The sequence below is a fragment of the Aedes aegypti genome, chromosome 2 (genome assembly GCF_002204515.2).
Source record: "Aedes aegypti strain LVP_AGWG chromosome 2, AaegL5.0 Primary Assembly, whole genome shotgun sequence".
NCBI lineage: Eukaryota > Metazoa > Arthropoda > Insecta > Diptera > Culicidae > Aedes > Aedes aegypti.
This window is the reverse complement of record NC_035108.1, coordinates 367,975,642-367,997,006: the sequence shown is the minus strand read 5'-3', so window position 1 is coordinate 367,997,006 and position 21,365 is coordinate 367,975,642. Positions and strand designations below refer to the sequence as shown.

The following is a 21,365-nucleotide window of genomic DNA, read 5'->3' as shown; positions in this document are numbered from 1 at the left end:
TCAATAAACAAATATGAATCTGCGATATATCGTTGATAGTTTTGGTTTGGCCAGAATGTCAATATAGAATATGGAATATTAGAACGATAATCACAGTAATGTACCAGGCACTATGATTTAAGTCACATTTGTTACAAACATAAACGCGAAAGGTTTTCTATAACTTATAACTTATGAACCTTCATGGCGTTCGTTTGAGAAATTCATTGTATGACTAGGTAACAAAATTCTTCACCAAAATCAAAAGCCAAACTTGAAAGCTTCAACAGTTATCATCATTGTGGCACAAAATCATAATTATTTATTCTGAAATTATCAAGTATGTTTGCCCCAGTGTGCTTCTCAGCCGAGTATTCTGATACAATCTCGCACTGAGAAATGTTCTTTTATTTTGCATTTGTAGCTCCACGAAAATATTTTCAGCTGACCGAGATTTGAAACCGCCACTCAAAGAGAAATACCATAATAGATTAAATGTGTTTTGAAACTAAAAACCAACTAAAAATGAATCCTTATTTATTATTTTTAGTTCTATAAAACTGATATTGATTAGCTTCATCTAAAACACAAAAGTATGTGTACTCCACAACAAGCATCTGCAAATTAGCCCTTCTTGTTTAGAAATCCAAGTCAAGAAGTGATGCGTATCTATTCAAAATTCAGGATCCCAACAAATTTAGGATGACCCCTGTATCAATAGTTTCTCAAATGTACAGCCATTTCAGTCTTTTCCTTAATTGTATGGAGATTTCGAAGTTTTCAATAGATTGCTTAGTTTTGCTGGACTTATCCCTTTGAATCAGGATGTTTGGTGTACTCGTTCGACGAAAAATGGGTAGAAGATAATAAATACCTGCCAATTCTCAACCAAACGGATGCTCCTCAAATCCTTAAGGTAGTTCATACTGAATACTGAAACTTCGCTGAAGACAGTAGTTTGTTATATCTTAACTCATATGAGACATCCCACAATATCATCAAATTGATGAAATCCCATAAGGCAATATCCATTTATTACTTAACGCTATAGTTGGAAATTTTGAGTTTTATCGATTTTACTCGATCAGTGTTGCCAGCTACGACATAATTTTGTACCATTCAAAACAAATGGATGAAAGTTGAAGAGTATTCCTGTTTTGCTGAGCATTACATTTATCAATTCCTTTCAAATTTTATGATTTTGAACTATTATTATTTATTTTTAAACAGTGTTGCCAGCCACATGGACATTTATGTTTAGGCCGATTGTGTAGCATGCCACAATAATCTTTAGTTATTTTTAAAATTTATTGGTATCTGCACATAACACCCCACATGATTGGCTCTTCTTAGAGCAATCGAGCACTGTTATCATCTATTATATGAAAACATTCAAGGCCATTTTGGAAATTTCTCAATCCATGCTACAATTTTGTAAAAAAAAAGAACTTTTCTACAACTTATATGGTCTCAATCGGCTCAAGGTAGCTTTGTAACCAACTAGTTACTCTCAGTGGTGTAGCTAGGGCTTTCAAGGCCTGGTGCGGAATCAAATTTGGGGGCCCTTCCAAATAGAGGTTTGTGCCAATAGATTAGTCAATTAATCGAAACCATAATATACTTTCAATCAACATTAATATTTGAGATTTAAAATAATAAACCATGTGATCATCTATTGTTGAATTCGTTATTTATTTAAGTATTCAAAATGTCTAACAATGCAGAGTAATACACCGATACAACAAATGCAGAGCTGATAGCGACTGAGTGTATAAAAAGGGAACTACAGAGACCATATGTCTGAAAAATGAAATCAAAATGATACTGAACAGGAGTCACAATAATCCGACCAGATAACTAAAAAAGCATTTTCTTAAAAGTTTCTGTGGGATTTAAAGATTTTCCTCACAATAATCATCAGAGTGTAATTCAGGTATTTGCTTAAAGTTTGCTACGACTATTAATTCGAAGATTTCTTCAGAAGTATATTGAACGTTTCCTGCAGAGATTTCTCAGAAATTCCCAGATATTTTATTCGAGGTATCTTGAAAAACTCAATCAGAACTTTCTTCAAAGATGATCGCAGCATTTTGTTTTTCAATGATTTTTTCAGAAAGTATTATAAAAAAATCTTCAAAGAATTTTAACAATATTTCTCTAAAAATTAGCCCAAGAAGATGTCAAGGACATTTTCCGATTTTCGGATTGGAGGAGATTCCTTTAAAAATAATCAAGATATATTTCTTAAATTAAGGATTTATAAGGATATCACTGATGAAATACATAAAAATCCCCCAAGACGGAAGCCTTTCAAAGATCTCCGGATCACTTCTGGACTCTGGAGAAAGTCATGGATGAGTCTTCAGAGAAACTAACAATGAAATAATTGGAAAATTACCGAACCACAATTTGCTAGAGGTAACCCCTGGAAAATCTCAAGTGAAACTCTTTGAGAAGCTACAGGAATAATTGCTGTAGGATTTTGTGGTTTTAAACACTAAATAAATATTTTAATTGAAGAAATTAAGTAAAAATTACTTTACAAAAAATCTATAAATCTTTGACAGGAATCCTTATGTATGGAGAGATATTTGAGGAATCCCCTGGCAGAATTTATGGAATTGTTGAAGCATTGATTTTTAAAAAGGCAGAAGTATTTCGAAAAATATGTCATATGAGATTTTCTAGGAATTCTGATATGATTGCTCGAAATGATTTTTACAAGCATTGCAAGAATAATCCTTTGTCATTTTCCTGGAAAAAAAAATGTAGGAATAGTTAAGGGTATGCCAAGAAAATTTTGACTGAATAAAAATTGAACAAATAACTTTCAAGCATACTCCAGCTAAACAAACTATTATTCAGCTATGAATGTTTCTTGGGATCTGTTGCGATATAATTAATGCAGTAAATTTCATGAGTAAGTGGGAACAAAGGTTCCTGTTGACAGACGAAACAGTTTAAAGAAGAGAAGGACAAAAGTCACCTGAAGGAATCAATTCAATATTACGTATAGTGTGAGAAAGCAGAGTTGATTAGAAGTTATTATCCAGTGACGTAATTAAGATCCGGATAGCCGAAGCCAGATACCTGTCGAACGAGAGTTAGGGTTGCAGACTGACTGAGAAATTATAATTTAGTAGTAAAGAACGAAAAGAAATGAACTTAATAAACATTTTCCTAGTTTAAACTTGTCCACTAAATTGACGGTTTTCAATTTTCCAAAAGAAGCTTAGCCTCTGAATCTACAAAACCCTTCCCTTCGGCAACAGGGTCTCTGAAAAAATCTTTACAGGGATTTCTAAGAGAATTTTCTTTGCAATTCCGTTGTTGGACTGCTAATCGATTTTCATGAGCAAATTTTGAAGAAATTCTTCTTAACATATGTATTTTAAGAAATCATTTCAAGAGAAATTTCTGGGAGAATTGCTAGATGAATTTCCATAAGATTTTTTGGTGGGATCCCTGAAAAAGTCTTCCTCGAGAAGTAAGCTTTTAAGTAGAATTGATGAAAATAAAAAAAAAAAACGAAGAACCTATGGAGTAGTCGCCTAGTAATCTCTGGAGCCTCAAGAATTTGCATCTAAGTTCGATGCAATGCGAAAAAAGGAAACGATATATTAGATGTTAGATTGCGTTAAAAAAAACTCTAAAGACTTTTGTTCGCGTTATCGAAATATAATTTGGTATTTTTCAAGAATGTTTAAAATAATGTGCATAAATATTCATTTTGGCTTGGTTTAGGACATTTTTCCAAACCAATTTCTGGCTTCCTCAGGCTCAAGTTATAGAGAACCCCCTGACATTCAATGAATACCAGAACAAAGTACTTTTGAATCCAAAACCACGATATTCTGTTCAAAATCAGGAAGCCGGATCCTATTCTTGGCACTTTTGATTCACGTCGGCAGCGGAGTTTTTTCTTCTTCTTGGCATTAACATCTTCTATGGGACAGAGCCTGCTTCTCAGCTTAGCACGGTGCTCCCCTGACCGTTATTATCAGAAAAAAAATCTCCATCAAATCTGTGCTCACCAGTCGATTTCTATAGCTAAGCTGCATGTCTGGGCAAAATTTAAAAAAAATCGTAGGGCCCGTTTTGAAGTTACGCCCTTTTGAATGTGTAAGTGCCCTAGTTTTAAGCAAATCTGAGATATTTAAACGAGTTTTCATTGGCTGTGATTATTAGGATAGATATAATATTAAAATTTGAATCAAAGTTGGTTTATTAGTTATTCGTTATTTCTGGGAGGAGTTTTGAAATAGAAGATAGACCAAATTTTGAGTTGGAAGCGTAACCATTGAAATCACTTATTTTCTTTTGATTAATTAGGCATTATTATACCTTTGAGCATATTCAAATGTTTTCAAAGGCACATTGCACTTATATGCTACCAAAGTATTTCACAATCAACTGATTTTCCATAGGCTCGAGTGTTTTAAGGCATTACGGAGCTAATTTCATCATGTAACCAAATTAGTTCTTGTAGCACAATATTCTGGCTAGCCTAGTGAACCCACGTACTCTCGATTCAGTTTATTTTACTTGCAATTGATTGTTACCTGGTGTACATTGAAGCGAAGTATACGTCAAGGAATACTTTACGAGTTAAGTTTTCGGTTATGGATAGCAGTGTATGGAATAAAATAAAATTAACAACGTGGAAAGCAGCGATACAAAATGGAAGAAAACATTGCAAAGTTTAGAACAACCGTTGTTATTTTGTTTAATGGAGTTCAAATTTGTAGTATTTACAGAGCTTAATTTTAAATGCTTGTCTTTGTCAATTTGGAAAACTTTGTGAGGCTCCCAAAGTATGATTTTTTTCGTTTATGATGAGTCAAAGCAGCTGGTGAGTCTTTACTTCACAAGCACAGTCTGCGATCGAAAACAAAAGTTTGTATGGAAATCTTCAGTTTGTGTAGGATTGAAACTATATTGTGGTAGATAGACCAGCAGGTAATCAACAGGGCCACAGAACAATTTACGATTTTCCGGTAATCAAAACTGGAAGTTACGTAAAATCCATGAACAACTCTGTTTTAAGCATATTTTATATATCTTTTCAAAATCAATTTTATATATCTTTTCGAAATTATTACCCTGAATACCCGAAGACCATCCCCACAAGTTCCAGTTTCTAGAATGGCATTACTTCGAATTGCATTATCACGGGACAATGTAATTATATATTCGGGACAATAGCATTCAGTGTAATAGTGCGTTCAGGGTGATGACACTCGGGTTAATGAAATTCGGTTTTATGGTATAGAATCTTCTCAAGAGAGTTTGATTTTCAAGGGAAACATGTAACATAAAGCTCTGAAAGTGTTATGATTTTAAATTCAATGAAACCAAATAATAACGAATGTTTCTTACTTTTCTTAAGCATATTTCAAGTACTGAGGCTTTCTCTTCACGAGTTACCATGAGAATGGATTGATTGATTTATACAATTCTTTCACTATTGTATTTAAACAGAGCTCTTACGTGTTTGTGTAATCGAAAAGACCGAGAAACCCAATGGTAAAATTGTAGATTATTGAAAAATATAAATGTAGTAGGTTGCCGGTACCAATGGTTGTAATGTACCAGTAGATTGGACTATGGAATAAAACGTCCATTTTTCGATAAAAACGACATGTTCTATATTTGGTGGATAGATCGCCTCAAGTTAAGTCGGTTTGCTAAATTTCAGCTTTAAATTTTATCAAAAAGTCATATAAATAATTAAGTTTACGCAAAAATTTGCTCCCTTGCACCAGTAGTTGCCGTCGTGTTCCAGTAGTGGATAAACGGATGGAAGCAGTTTTTAAAATGGATGTATAAATATGAAGAAAACCCCAGTGATGATCTTTATGCTTCATTGGAAAGATATTAGTTGCTGTTCCGAGGGAAAAATGTTCAACCTGTATAAAAAATTTACCATTTTGTTCAAAATTCCTTGTATTATTCCCGAACGTCTACTACTGGAGCACTAGCGCAACTACTGGAACACGTGTACCAATAGTGGCTCAAGCGATTTTATGTTAAAAAAAATTAGTCTTATCACTCTTTTTATATTTTTCCCATATAGTAGAAGTTGAATTCTGACGCCAAAAGATCTCTGTTAAAGCTTTTCGTTATTTTGTTATGATTTTTTATAGCTTAGGTAGTCCACTAATGGCGCCGGCACCCTAATGTATGCTACAAATGATCACAAAAGTATTGAATTGACAGTGGTCTAGAGTTCTATAGTTTGGCCAATTGTGCATTACTCAGCATTTGAAGTTTATGTTCTGAAGCAGTACAAAATTAGCCGCAATAGTCGGTAGCTTCTGCTTCTTCTTATTGGCATTACGTCCCAACTGGGACAGAGCCTGCTTCTCTACTTGGTATTCAATGAGCACTTCCACAATTATTAACTGAGAGCTTTCTTTGCCAAAGTGGCCATTTTCGTATTCGTATATCGTGTGGCAGGTACGATGCTCAGGAAGAAGACAAGGAAATTTTCATTACGAAAAGATCGTGGATTGATCGGGAATCGAACCAAGACACCTTCAGCATGGCTTTGCTTTGTAGTGTGATATACGTAACGTTAACATCGACTACGCGCCATGAAGGTTGTCTAGAGACTCTATTCAAAATTTCAGACTTACGAGTAACTTAGGTTTAACACATCTTATTGTTCTTTTTGCAATATTGTTATTCTAATCGGTGCTTGGAGTTGTCCATCAATTGGATTGAACCAATGACAGTTCAATAAGAGATTTTCAGAAAGAGAGAGATATAGGTCAGTAGTAAGACCAACATAGTGTGAGCATGTGTGAGTAATGCGCCAACGCTTGTAGCGGGATGCACTTGATGCTAGTCCAGTAATTCGATGCATGTGCATAAAATATAGACTAAGTTCAAGTCCCTTGCATAAAAACAATGTGTCATGGTAAAGAGAGGATCGGATTACGGTTGGTTACATCATGTCATATGGGAAATTGTAAGTTAGGGTTTTCTTGAGGTTATTTGATTTATTTGAGAATAGGCAATAATTATGAAGTATGGGGACTTATGGTTCGGAATGCTGGCGTCTGACTTGTGTTAAATGTGTTTGCCTATGGGTTTGTAGACTGTGGGAAAGTCTGACTCGTAGACATGTGGTGGAGAAGGCTGGCAATGATTTGGTAAGCTACATAATGTTTCTACGCTGGATGCTACAGTAGCCGCGGACTCTAATCAGTCAGCTGCCATTTATGAATTTTATATCAAAGCTTTTAATTGCCGTTGAAATTGTAAAAATGCCCTGCTAGTGCTTTCATGTTTGGCGGAAAACCGCATAATGAAATTATCTAAACTTAATGAAAATAAGTTGATTCCGATGTTTTAATTTTTTTTGTAGGTCCAATTATCCCTAATTTCAAATAAACCATGCGTAATCTAATTAAAATAAATTCTCATACTAAATGAAAGCAAAATGTATGATCAACGTAAGTAGCTTTCAATAATACTTGAAACTTGTGTTTCCTGGTGATAATATGATTATTGATAAAATTATGTCATTTCCAGACGACACTATGCAAAGGTTGCGATTTTCAATGCAGTAAAATTACAACTGTTACACAGTTCACATGGAAGTAAAAACAACAATGTTTTTGTGCCCAATACATTTATTGTCAATTTTCATTGGTTTCAACTTTCCAAAAGATTACCTACCCACTACCTTGATGACTACATCGTAGCGTCACGCCATTGGCGGGCGTATTGTAGAGCTTCATCTTCTTCGGTCTTGAGCGATACCTACTTCTTCAGTTGCTCCGAACGTTAGGGTCACCAGGCCCTTTTTTACTGCGTACAGCTAGCGTTTATGTGGTCTTCCATGAAGTCGGCTACATCGTCTGCAATCTGAACACTTGATTTTGAGCCATCCTGCACGTATTAGCCTAATTAGTTTCGCTGGAAGTCGAGTCTAGTACACGACACTGAGGTCGAAATACGCGTATCTGTCAAAGGATACAAACTCTAGTGGAATTAAATGGTATAGTACTAAATTCGCTGTTTTCATCTACTCATGTTCAGACATTATCTGCCACAGCCATTTCTTTTCACTGAATTGTACGCCACCTCGAAATCAATAAATACATGGTGAGTCTGTAAGTTATACTCCAGGGATTTATTCAGCACCATTCGTAAGGTAAGCATTTAGTCCGTTGTCGACCGGCCCTCATGAAAACCAGCTTGGTATTCGCCGACGAAGGACTCATCGAACGGTCTCAGTCTGTTAAACAGGATGCGCGACAGTATTGTGTATGTCTGATGTCTCTGTTATTGGCACCCTCAAGGCTGTGCCCTTTGTTGTAGATTGGGTGTGAGGCTATCCAAACAGCCAGCACCTTATGTGTAGACATATGTCTAGAATGCATAACTGAAAAGAGTAATATGGACAAGAATCGCGTATGCCGTATGATGCGTGCCATCCATACGATGTGTAACGTTTGCTGTTGTACGATGACGTAATTCATAATATAAAAGCCAACTTTTTTTACTGCAACCATTATTCAAATTTCGCATCAGAGCAATGAACCACCAACTTTTTATCACCTTGGCCATACTCTCGATCATCACCTCTTTAGCAGCGCAAGACTGGAACTCACCCCAATTGAAATCGTTTTCATCTGCTCAACAGGAGTGTGCTGTCTACCTTCTGCTATCCAACGAAACAGTGCAACAGTGTGAAGTGAATGGATACCCCGATGATTTCAATTGTCGTAAGCTAGTCAACTGTATCCTTGTGCAGATATACGCTTATGACGAACGGATCGGTATCAGGGACAACGTGATCACAAATTTTTTCGAACCTCCAAAATCGTGCAGTGATTATGTTAGTCGTACTCAGGAATGTCTGCAGACCACCGTGCCGAAACAATGCGGAGGACAACCGTTTGAGAGAGCCTATCTTTCGTTCCAGTGCTACTACCGCAACTATGGAGTTCTGTTGAAGGATGCCGTTCGCTTCCTTCCGTATGATCCTTCAAGTCCGAAATACTCAGTCAAACAAATCGTGGAATCCTTTTCCATTGCGAACACATCTTGCAAAGCCATTCGAAATCTCAGCGAGGGACGAGGATTCACTGTTGAAAATGTGGCGGATGCGTTGTATGCTTTCGGCATCCGAAATGGATTCTACGATCTTCAGCATGGTCTGTACGTCGATCGCCTGTACACGCAAGTCGGCGTACCAAATTTGCTTTCCGAAGCCACCCGCCAATGTTTGGCTTGTGTCTCGCAGCAGTACAATACGGAGCCGCTTAGAATTACCCAGTTGGTTTTGCAGTGCGTTGAGAAAGACATAGCGACACAGTTGTGGTTCACGCAAACTGCACAGGCAATTTTGGCATCGAATAACTCGTACTGTAATGTATGCGAACCATTGCGCTCGTGCGTTGATCCAACTCCCAGCACTCAGTGTGGGGTGTCACTGGTGACAACGCCTAAGAATCCATATCCATCGATATAAAAGGCAGAAAATGCTTACAAATAAAACTGTTGTTCTTCTTTATTTTGATAAAACCTGAAAGATAACTTTGTACATAAAACAGCTTGGCAACAACATTTTCAAAGGACGTAACTGCTTTTGTAAAGCACCATTCTTCGAATCTGACTAGCAATTTTGACTCCTCCCATGCAATCCACCCCACTATAAGAAGATAATGATATTATCTTTGTAATAAGTAGTGTCAGTAGAGCACTCGAGAGGGCTTGAATACGCTGCAAAACGACGTAAAAACGTGTTGTTTACAAAAAGCAATAACGCCCTTTTGCAATGTTGATACCTAACTCAATGTACATTATTTAAGAATGTTACCACATCTGACACCTTGAGAAGCCGCTACAGTAGCCGCTACTTCATGCATATGAAGAGCAAAGGCTCAGTACCAAATGCCGATAGGCATCACGCCGCCAATTTTGAATTTTCACGCCATAATAATAATATTATTACAAAAACAAAAGCACCAAAGCCTTTTTTTAATGTTTTTTATTAGTATCATTCCAAACAATTACATTCATTTCTTATATCTAGGTGTTTTGTGTTAGACAACACTATCATCCTAAATTGGTAAAACATATTTAAGATTTTATCAGCATTTTGTTAACAACATATTACATGTGATTTTCCGTAACAGCTCAGATTTTTTACAAGTGAGTAGATTTCACCTGCTTATAAAAGAAAAAAACACGTTTTTAATTTACTTAACCTAACTTAACCTAAACATATAATGCATTAATCGTGGCAATAGAAGATTGTAACGATTTTTGCCTGAAATTATTATTTATTTTATTTGAAATTTGTTCCAATGTTTCAACATTGGATTTTCTATACATTACCAGGGAGGAAGCTTCGGAATCATTTTCAAAATTTTATTTTGTATTCTCTGCAGAGCTTTCTTCCTGGTATTACAACAGCTAGTACATATTGGTACGGCATACAACATGGCTGGCCTGAAAATTTGTATGAAGTTCTAAAGCTTGTTCTTCTTGATTTTCTATTAATAAGGAGATAAAGGCATTTAACATATTTGTTACATTTGGCTTGAATGTCCTCAATATGATTATTATTAGTTGAATGTTGGAAGCATTAGGAGAAATCTTCCATTTTTGCAAGTATGAACAAAAAAATATCCAGACTTTTTTGCAATCGACTACAGATGACACGCAGGCATCGTCCTTTGACAGAGAGGCCTGTGTCATCCGCAAACAAAGATTTTTGACAACCTTACCTCAGGCAGGTCAGATGTGAAAATATTGTATAATATTGGTCCCAAAATGCTGCCTTGGGGAACACCAGCTCTTACAGGAAGTCTTTTAGATCTGGAGTTCTGATAATTAACCTGAAGTGTACGATTTGACAGATAACTTTGAATCATTCTAACAATGTATGTTGGAAATTTAAAAAGGTTTTCAATTTTACGATCAAACCTTCATGCCAAACACTGTCGATCGAATGCTTTTTATATGTCTAGAAGAGCAAGACCAGTAGAATAGACTTCAGTTTTGTTGGAACGGATCAAATTTGTTACACGTAAAAGTTGATGAGTTGTTGAATGTCCATGGCGGAATCCGAACTGTTCATTGGCAAAAATTGAATTTTCGTTGATGTGGACCATCATTCTGTTCAAAATGACCTTTTCAAAAAAATAACTGATGGAGGAAAGCAAACTGATTGGACGATAGCTAGAAGCTTCTGCAAGATTTTTGTCTGGTTTTAAAATTGGAACAACCTTAGCATTTTTCCATTTATCAGGAAAATATGCTAATTGAAAACATTTGTTAAATATATCAACTAAAAATGATAAGCTACTTTCTGGAAGTTTCTTGATGAGGATGTAGAAAATTCCATCATTGCCAGGAGCTTTCATATTTTTGAATTTTTTAATAATAGTTCTCACTTCTTCCAAATCAGTCTCCCAGGCATTTTCGAAAACGTTCTCTTGATTGAGAATATTTTCGAACTCCTGAGTAACTTCATTTTCAATTGGACTAGTAAGTCCTAAATTAAAATTGTGCGCACTTTCAAACTGCATAGCAAGTTTTTGAGCTTTTTCGCAATAGTTAGTAATAATTTGTTTTCCTCTTTCAATGCCGGTATTGGCTTCTGAGGTTTTTTCAAAATTTTAGATAATTTCCAAAAGGGCTAAGAGCCAGGGTCCAATTGAGAAATTTTATTTTCAAAATTTCTGTTTCTTATTTGAGCAAAACGTTTCTTGATTTCTTTCTGCAAATCCTGCCATATAATTTTCAAAGCAGGATCGCGAGTGCGCTGAAATTGCCTTCTCCTCACGTTTTTGAGACGGATCAAGAGTTTAAGATCATCGTCTATAATCACGGATTCAAATTTTACTTCACATTTTGGAATTGCAATGCTCCGGGCTTCAACAATGGAATTTGTTAAAGTTTCAAGAGCATTGTCAATATCAAGTTTAGTTTCTAAAGAAATGTTAACATCAAGATTAAAGTCAACATACGTTTTAAATAAATTCCAGTCGGCTCGTAAATAATTGAAAGTGGAGCTGGTAGGATTGAGAATCGCTTCTTGGGATATTTGAAATGTAACAGGGACATGATCAGAATCAAAATCAGCATGAGTAATCATTTGGCTACAAAGATGACTAGAGTCGGTTAAGACCAAATCAATCGTAGATGGATTTCTAGAAGAGGAAAAACATGTAGGACTATCAGGGTATTGAATTGAGAAATATCCTGAAGAGCACTCATCAAATAAAATTCTGCTGTTGGAATTACTTTGAGAATTATTTCATGACCGAAGTTTGGCATTAAAGTCACCAATGACAAAAAATGTTGACTTATTACGAGTCCATTTGCGCAAGTCAGTTTGGAGCAAATTAACTTGCTGTCCAGAGCATTGAAAAGGCAAATAGGCAGCTAGGAAAGTATATTTGTTTGTGTTTCAACAGAAACACCTAAAGTTTCAAAAACTTTAGTTTCTAATGATGAAAACAGTTGATGTTTTATACGCCTATGAATGATGATTGCAACTCCCCCACATGCCCCATCAAGTCGATCATTACGATAAACAAAAAAGTTAGGATCTCTTTTGAGTTTAGATCCAGGTTTTAAATACGTTTCGGTAATAACTGCTATATGCACGTTATTACCCGTAAGAAATTAAACAGCTCGTCCTCGTTGCCATTCAGAGAACGAGCATTCCAATTTAAAATATTTAAATTATTATTTGGATCCATTAGGAAAACGTATTCCAATAACAATTTGATTTGTAAATTTTACACCTACTTGGACTGCTTCAGTCACAGTGGTGGCTTTGAACATTGCATCAATTATTAGATTCAATTATTCAGTTAGAAAATTAAAATCAGAGGCAGACATGTCATGTGATTTCCCATTAGAATTTCCGGTAGACGAAGAAGCGGAGTTACCTGTGGCGGTAGGGTTTTTTCCATTTGATTTGAAACAAGTAGAATGGGTACCCATGGATCGAACAGGGGAGGACTTTAAATTTCCTGCTACGATATCGGCAAAGGATTTACCGTGGGTAGATACATTCGAAATTGAAAGATTCGAACGACTACCCGTCGAATTAAAATTAGTTTGTGAATGAGCATGATTATGATCTTCCTGATGGGTATGATTCCTAATCAAGCGATCGTTAACTGAAAAATGAGCATTGTTCGATACTCTACCAGGCAAATTCAGGAAACGACCGTTATCGCAACGGATATTATCTTTCATCTGCCTGGCACGAGCCTCGACGACTCGCCTACGCGAAGGGCAAGCCCAAAAATAGAACTTATAATTGCCCTTGCAATTGGCGCATATAAACTTATCGGTATCTTTCTTCACAGGACAGACGTCCTTAGCGTGAGAAGAACCTCCGCAAATCATGCATTTAGCATCCATGCGGCAATGTTTTGTTCCATGACCTCACTTTTGGCACCGACGGCACTGAGTGGGGTTCTGGAAATTTCCTCCAGGTTTCTGGAAATGTTCCCATGTCACACGGACATTGAACATAAGTTTGATCTCTTTAGGTGTTTCAAGATGTTTGAGAAGAAGTTCTCGATTTATAACATATTTCGGCAAAATGCGACGGTCTCCTTTTTTGTGGTTTGGAAAAAAACTTTGATTTTCATAATGGAGTTCAAGATCTCCTGTGTAAATCCCCCTAATTCGGAACAAATGACCACGATTGGCGGCACTTTTCGTTTCCTCAATCAAATCAAATAGCCTGGTCCAAAGGCTGATTCGATTTCATGTTCGGAAGGAAGCGTGCCTTCCGGAGGAACGTCCTTCCTTTCAAATTTTCCACGTTTAGTGATAGTTTTAAACCCCAGTTTTTTGGAAGGAAGTTGTGAATTCAGAGATTCACCCTTCCTTTTGTTCGTGGTTGCAACAATGTTTAGTGAATAAACGAATGAAGAAGAGACCTTCTAAGAGGTTTTTTCAAAACTGTGTCCAAGAAGGATTACTGCCGCTAGCTTTCACTAACGGGTCTAACGAAAATTCGAAGGCATGGATCCTAACAAGCATCGTAAAGGGATCAATAGAAGAAAAATAGTACTGAAAAGTATTATTTTTGTAGCACTGATAACTTCTCCGTATTGCTTTAGGTAGTTTTAAAAACTTCTAAGAGCAGAGAAAATTGGTGTACGCACAGCACGAAGGTACGATGAACACTGTTGAGGAACGAACTGAACTCATCATCTAGAGCAATAAATTATGCACAGTGCACTGGAGCATTCTTCCGGTGACGTTTTTAGCAATGTTCTGGCCTGGTCCATGTGAACTTAGTTCAACGGAGTATAAGTCAATAGTCAATTATGTTATGCTAATCGTTCAAAAAAAGTTGTTATCGCAGTGCGCTGTCAAACTGTAATGCAAGATTATGAATAAGATGTGCAAATGTTCACCGTGCGAAAATTCCCTGCACAGCAATTTAATGAGGAGCAAAATGCTCAAAAATCTTGGAAATAATTCATTCATATTCCGGATACTGGCATGGAAGTATATGATTTTCAAGAGTAAAAAAATTGGGAAGTGAACTATGAAATCTGATGATATGTTTTCTAGTCGGTATGATAATAATTATATCGGCTCGCCGATTGTATATAGACTGCGAGAGAGTGAAAAAAAAAACAAGAGCCGCATCGGCGTGGTGACCAACCCATCTATATGTGTGTTAAAACAAAACATTGTTCATGAAAATTTTGGGCTACGTCTTAGGTAACTCATAAATGGAGTTCATATAAATGTTGCGTGCTGTTTACCATTACATCACTTCACCATTCATAATATAAAAGCAAGCATTTTTTATACTGCGACCACCACACAGCTAAGAGATGATCTACCAACTTTTGATCACCTTGACCACAGTCAACATCCTCACCGTTTCGGCTGTAGAAGATTGGAGATCTCCACAGCTAAAATCGTTCTCGTCCGCTCAGCAGGATTGTGCTGTCTATCTTTTGCTGTCCAATGAAACAGTGCAACAGTATGTGATTAGTGGATACCCCGATGAGCTCAGTAGCCTTAAGCTGATCAACTGTATCCTTGTGCAAATCCACGCGTTTGACGAACTCACCGGCATCAAAGATCATGTCATTACAAACTTCTTCGATCAGCCAGGGTCGTGCAGTGAATATGTCGGTCGTACCCAGGAATGTTTGCGTACCTCCGTGCCGAAACACTGCGAAGGACAACCATTCGAACGGGCTTATCGTTCGTTCCAGTGCTACTACCGCAACTACGGAAGTCTGTTGATGGACACGGTCCGGTTCATCCCATACGAACAAGTCGATCGAATCAAACATCTAACGGAGTCATTCTCCATTGTGAACACATCTTGCAAAGCTTTGAGAGAACTCAGTGTGGGACAAGGATTCATCGTCGAGAACATTGCGGATCCGATGTATACCCTGGCCGTTCGATCCGGATTTTACGATCGTGAGCACGGTCTTTACCTGGACCGCCTTTACACACAATTCGGGAAACCAGCTCTACTTTCCGATGCCACCCGCCAATGCCTCGTCCGTGTCTCGCAGCAATACCAAACGGAACCACTTCGACTCACTCAGCTGGTCTTGCAGTGCGTTGAAAGCGAAATATCGACGCAATCGCTGTTCACGGAAACGGCCAGGCAAGTTTTGGCATCGAACAGTTCGTACTGTAATGTGTGCGAGCAGTTACCATCTTGCGTAACTATGACCCCTGGAGTCACGTCTGCTGCAGTGACTACCACTAGTGCGCCGTTGTCGACTTCAACCAGGCCCCCATATCCCTCAATTTAAAATAGTGTAGAGTATAATAAGGTTTAAGTGGTACCGTGAAAAAGATGTCTCAATAAATGCTTTTTCATAGAAAGCGGATCATTGTAGAAGAAACTCTCGATTTGTTTGACGATAACAGTAAGGAAATATTGAATTAATTCAAGAACTATACAAGTCTATGAAGAATTCCGTTACTTTCTGTTGTTACGTTGCTTTAAAACGCCATTCAAGAACATACAGTCGTTCGTATAAATTTATATGTTTTTCGGCTTCACAGTCTGTGGAAAAAGTGCGTTGACTATTAAAGTATTTGATGGATTCGACCGTGTGGTGCAGACGCTCGACCAGATTATCCAACCAGCTGAAATCAAGAATTTGTTGAAGTACTTAGCTCTCGTCTTGATCCCACAACATTCGGCTACAAAACAGCGGGATATCACGTAATGATTTTTGGATTTCCGGACTCCCCCTCCCCCTCGTGGTTATGAAGTTGGCAATAGATGAGCATTGCACAATGGTCGGAATAATACGAAGTTTGGCCAAAACTAGTTTTATCGCCTTAATCAATGAAATATGTAATCTGAATATGAAACGTTTTTATTGTTTTAGAAGGGGTTTTTCACATATTACGTAACTTTTTTAATAACAATTTTTTATATTAGAGAAGCAATCAAATTTGGCTGAGAACACAAATTTTGTTTGTATTTCACCGAATTTGATAAAAATATGCATATGCAAATATATATTTAAATCAACTTTGTATGGAAAATATCGTCAAAATGTATGAAAATATTGAATTATTCAAATAGCTCTAACTTGAAAATCAGCATAAACGTTTTTTGTAAGATATAAGAATGCATTTTGACGTGCAATATTCGAAATGGCGGCGACATGACGCGACAAGAGTTGTTTTTCATGTTCAAAATCATGAAAATTACTAAAGTGTAATATTGAATAGTATTAATACTTCAACAACATATTTTTTTACACCCTCATGCTTGATAAAAGTGTTGAACCATAAGCTTTCAGATAGTGCGTAACTTTGGGGAAATATTGTATTCCTTAAATATGAATTTTGTACTTTATTTTATTGGTACATTTTTCATTTTTTTGACTTCATCCAATTTGACATTATAAAAGTCAAAGAAATTTAAATTTAAGTTCATGAGGTATATTTTGAAATGATAAAAACCATAAAATTCTCCAAAAAAGTTTTTGGTAGTTTTGGCCGCCCCTTTATATGGAGCCCGACCATTGTGCATTGTCGAAACAACGATGTCTTGGCAGGACTTGGTGAATCAAATGACATCGCTCTGAAGCAGTGGAACGAAGATTGACAAGAGGTGATCATTTTCGAAAAGCGGCTTCATGATAGACTATCTGAAGCAAGGTTGCTTGTGAGAAGAGTATGAATGCAAAAAGAAAGCAGTTTAACGATGGATACTGCCCCACCAACCATGCACTGAGAAGTCTAGTATCATTAAGAACATTAAGTGATCTTCAATGCTTCCTAGAAAACGCCTAAGGGTGTATGTTGGGCCAGCCGTTTAGCAAGATCATCGTAGTGTCACGCCATTGCCAGGCGTATTGTTGAGCTCCATCTTCGTCGGTCTTGGACGATACTTTCAGTTGCCCCGAACGTTTAGGGTCACCAGGTCCAACACTGCGTACAGCCAGTGTATTCGTGGTCTTCCACCTGTTTCCTCGCTGAATATTATTTTCTTAATTCTTTCTTCTGATAGTCGCACTAAGTGGCCAGCCCACTGAAGTCTGCCGTATTTAACACGTTTAACATTATTCACATCTTTGTACACTTGATATAACTCGTCAATCGTGCGTCTGCGCCACACATCATTTTCTAGTTTCCCAACGAGTATTGTCCACAGCACTTTACGCTCGAAAACACCGAAGGCTTTTCGGTCTGTCTTTTTCAACATCAACATGCCATTTTTTACGTGCCCGTAGAGATCCACCAGAAGAATCAATGTTTTATACAGGACAAATTTTGTTTCCGTTTGCAAGTTTCGAGACCTAAATTGGATACGTAGTCTATAAAAAGCCCTTTTCGCAGAAGTTTTACGTCTTTTCACTTCGTGGGAAACGTCGTAGTCACATGTCACAAGTGTTCCAATGCAAAAACATTCTTCAACAACTTCAAACACACCTGCATCGAATACTAACTCAGCATCTACACCACCAAACCTACCTATATCTCTACCTGCAACCGTGTACTTCGTTTTAGTAGAATTAATGGTCAGGCCTATCCTCGATGTCTCCCTATTCAGAGGCACGAAGGCTTGACTTCGAACCATCCAGCGTTTCACGAATCAGCCTAATTAGTTTCGCCGGAAAATTATGCTCAGACATTATCTGCCACAGCGCATTTCTTTTCACTGAATCGTACGCCGCTGCCTTCATCAAGGTAATTCATCAGTAATTGGCACACTCCAGCCTGTGCCCTTTCTTGAAAATTGGGCGTGTGAGACCATCCAAACATCCGGTGGGCATTTTGTTACCGTTTGTAACAATAAGCCTGTTAGTTTTTAAGTTTTTGTTTCTTCTATTGTTAGTATTTATATGTCTCCGTGAAATTTTAAATTTAAATGCTATCATGCCATAAAAACACCCCTACACCTGATATAAAAAAAAGTACACTACACTACAATAAAATTAGCCATAAATAAAAGTAGAACAGTTAGAGTTCAGTGGAAAAAAAAAAGATGAACAGACAACCCAACGGTAGAGGGAGTAGGGAACGAAGAAGGATTGAGTCGGTCTATTTCCTACGAAGATCTAATTCAAAGCGGACGTTAGAAGTGATCAGGAAGATTAAAGAAATATTACCAGGAGTTGAGAAGTTGAAGATATTTGTAGAAGGAGGATTTAAGTAAGATTAGCTGAAGCTAATAAGTGAAGTGAGGAGCATTGATGCGAATCAGGTATGCTTGTGCCTGTAACCTAAAAGGTTAGACCTTAAACAGGAATATTTATGTATTTAGGGCCCGTGTAGTTTTATCCCGCAAACTACGAACGAGTTCTAGGGCAAGTGAACCTAGTTGGTTCTTCCCCAAACCCCAAGCGACCGAATCCACAGAACTCCTTGGCCGACGTTCCGGTTCCGAAGGACAGCAAAGCCGCGTGGACGGAACCCCTAGGACGGGTAGGTCCTAGTAGTTGGGTCCAACGTACGTCCATTTCCAGTACCCGTTCGGCGTTTCCACGCTGTCACCTTTACCGAAAGAGTTCCGCAGTCTACCGTACCACCATCCCTCCAGAGATCCCGAGCATACCGGCCGGTTAAGTAAAATTATAATTAATAACCACACTACACTATACACCCACCCACACAGTTATGTACATTTAGGTCAATATAAAAGTAAAATTGTGAACCACTACAGTTTTCATTACACCCATCCCAATATCCGAGGTCTGATTAACCTACTAGAGAACTCCAGCCGACCTTGAGACCAGAGGGGTGCTCCAGATCGCGCTAGCCAAGAAAAGAGGTCCTTGACGCACCCAACCTCAAAAGGCAGGCCGTTGCTTAGCCAAGCTTGCCGAGGTCTTTGTCCTGGTAACCCACGTGTTGCCCAACCTAGCAGTAACAAATGGCGCCCAACTAAATCAATCGAAAAGCTAATCAGATCTCAAAAAAAAATAATTGGCATTATTTTTTTTTCACACGGAGAGTAGGAGAGACAAATTGAACAAATTTACAGCAATACACGGTAATTAACCCCATACTTCTGATATAACGGAACCACGCAAAGGCGGCTTACTAGTGCGCGTACGTTTTCTGAAGAGAGTATTTGAGCAGTTGTTCGGTGAATAAGTGAGCGAGTGAACGAAGTTGGAACAAGTATTTCGAGTTTAGAACAAAGTTAGAAACGGGTCTTGATTCGATGATTTCCTAGGAACAAATTTAGCTTACTGATTGAACGATTCTCAGAGGAAGTGATTGCGATATTATCCCGCGAGTGCGGTAGCTTAGAATAACAAATTTTGATTTTCTTTATTGGTCATAGTTGATAGCTCAACATGGATCTTACAGCACAGTACCATAAGATGGACGTGTCCCATTTGAGCATTGATGAAGTAGAGTATGAATTATTCATTCGGAAAATTTCGTACAATTTGAATGAGCACGAAAGCGTGAAGCGACGCAAGCTGAAGGACCAGTTGAGGAAGGAGAGAGCGTTGGATAGTCCAGTCCTGATAGGTAGTGGTACTTGGTCCACCACATCCGATGAACTTCGAGTGATTTTCTCCAAGTTGATCACTATCGGAAGCCTGTTAGAGAGTTCCAAACTGGATGCTAGAAATAGGGAGAAATTGATTACGCGATTAGTACATTTCAGAGTGCGAATCTCACGATTACACTCAGCGTCGGACTCTCACAAGTTCGTTGCAGAGATAGCGAAATTAGAGAAAGAGGTGAATCACATCTGCAAGCAGCATTTTCCGCTACTAGCATCAGTGGCCGAAGAGGAAGATGTCGAGGTAGAACTATCGAAAGTGTTAGAAGAAGTTAGGACCGAGATAGTCGATTTGAATCAATCGATTGCTCCGGCTGAGTCTGAAGAGGCTCAGAGTAATGAACGTAGGAATTTTCAAATTGCAGAGAAGGAGAAAGAACTGAATTCGTCAATCAGACGGACGGAAGAAATATTAGGTCAATTAACTAATTATGAGAATGGACAGGTGGAAGATCTCCCAAATTTACTGAGAGCTTTCAAAGATTTTGTAGTGCAGACGTCAGAGTTGGACAAAAAACGTAGACAGAGGGAAATTGAAAAAGAACAGCAGAAAATGAAGGAGGCTGAACAGCATCTTCAGAATAAAATTCGACTCGAGAAGTTGTTAGCAAATCTGAATGAGAACCTAAAAGCCGATGTGGTTGTGAAGAAATCGACCGGTGAATCGTTGTCGTTAGCATCCATCGAGCCGAGGAAATCTGAAAAAGTAAGGTTTGAGTCAAATAGGTCTAGTTCGAAGTTATATGCTACAGCTAGCGAGAATGAAAGCTCATGTTCTGAGAGCTCTGTCTTATGCGTAGAACCCCGATACACTAAACCCACCAAAACTCGATCACGAAAATTGTCTCACGCTCCACGATCTCGATCCAGTCATAAACATGGCTCAGAGAGAAAGGGTAGGAAGAAGTACGAAAGCACAGACTCTGTCACAGAGAGTGAGAGTTCTAGGTCGTCGAAAAGTAGTAGTAGATCGTCGTTGAGCTCCGAAAGCTCTTCTGACCACCACCGGCGACATCGTAGAGGAAAATCTAAGCGAGAGAGGTCTAGGTCAACTAGACGAGTCTCAGTCTCAGAATGGCGACTAAAATACGATGGTAGAGATGAGGGTAGAAAACTTTCCGAGTTTCTCAAAGAAATTAAAATGAGAGCTCGAGCCGAGGATGTGAGCGATAGGGAGCTTTTCAGATGCGCGATTCATCTGTTTTCAGGCAGAGCTAGAGACTGGTTTCTCGATGGTTATGAAAACCGTGACTTTCGGAATTGGTCTCAGTTGAAACGAGAACTCAAGAGAGAATTTTTGCCTCCAGACCTGGACTTCCAATTGGAAATCCAAGCGACAAATCGTCGCCAAGGTCGCGGT

The 21,365-nt window shown here is 38.0% G+C and overlaps 2 protein-coding genes across 2 annotated transcripts; both read left to right on the top strand.

The window, feature by feature from the left end:
- Positions 1–8,527: 8,527 nt before the first annotated feature.
- LOC5575172 lies at positions 8,528–9,466 on the top strand. Its single transcript, XM_001655499.2, has one exon. The coding sequence runs from the start codon at positions 8,528–8,530 to the stop codon at positions 9,464–9,466; it is 939 nt and encodes a 312-aa protein (XP_001655549.1).
- A 5,356-nt stretch (positions 9,467–14,822) lies between these two features.
- Positions 14,823–15,770, top strand: LOC5575173. The gene has a single exon (XM_001655500.2). The coding sequence runs from the start codon at positions 14,823–14,825 to the stop codon at positions 15,768–15,770; it is 948 nt and encodes a 315-aa protein (XP_001655550.2).
- The last annotated feature ends 5,595 nt before the right edge of the window (positions 15,771–21,365 follow it).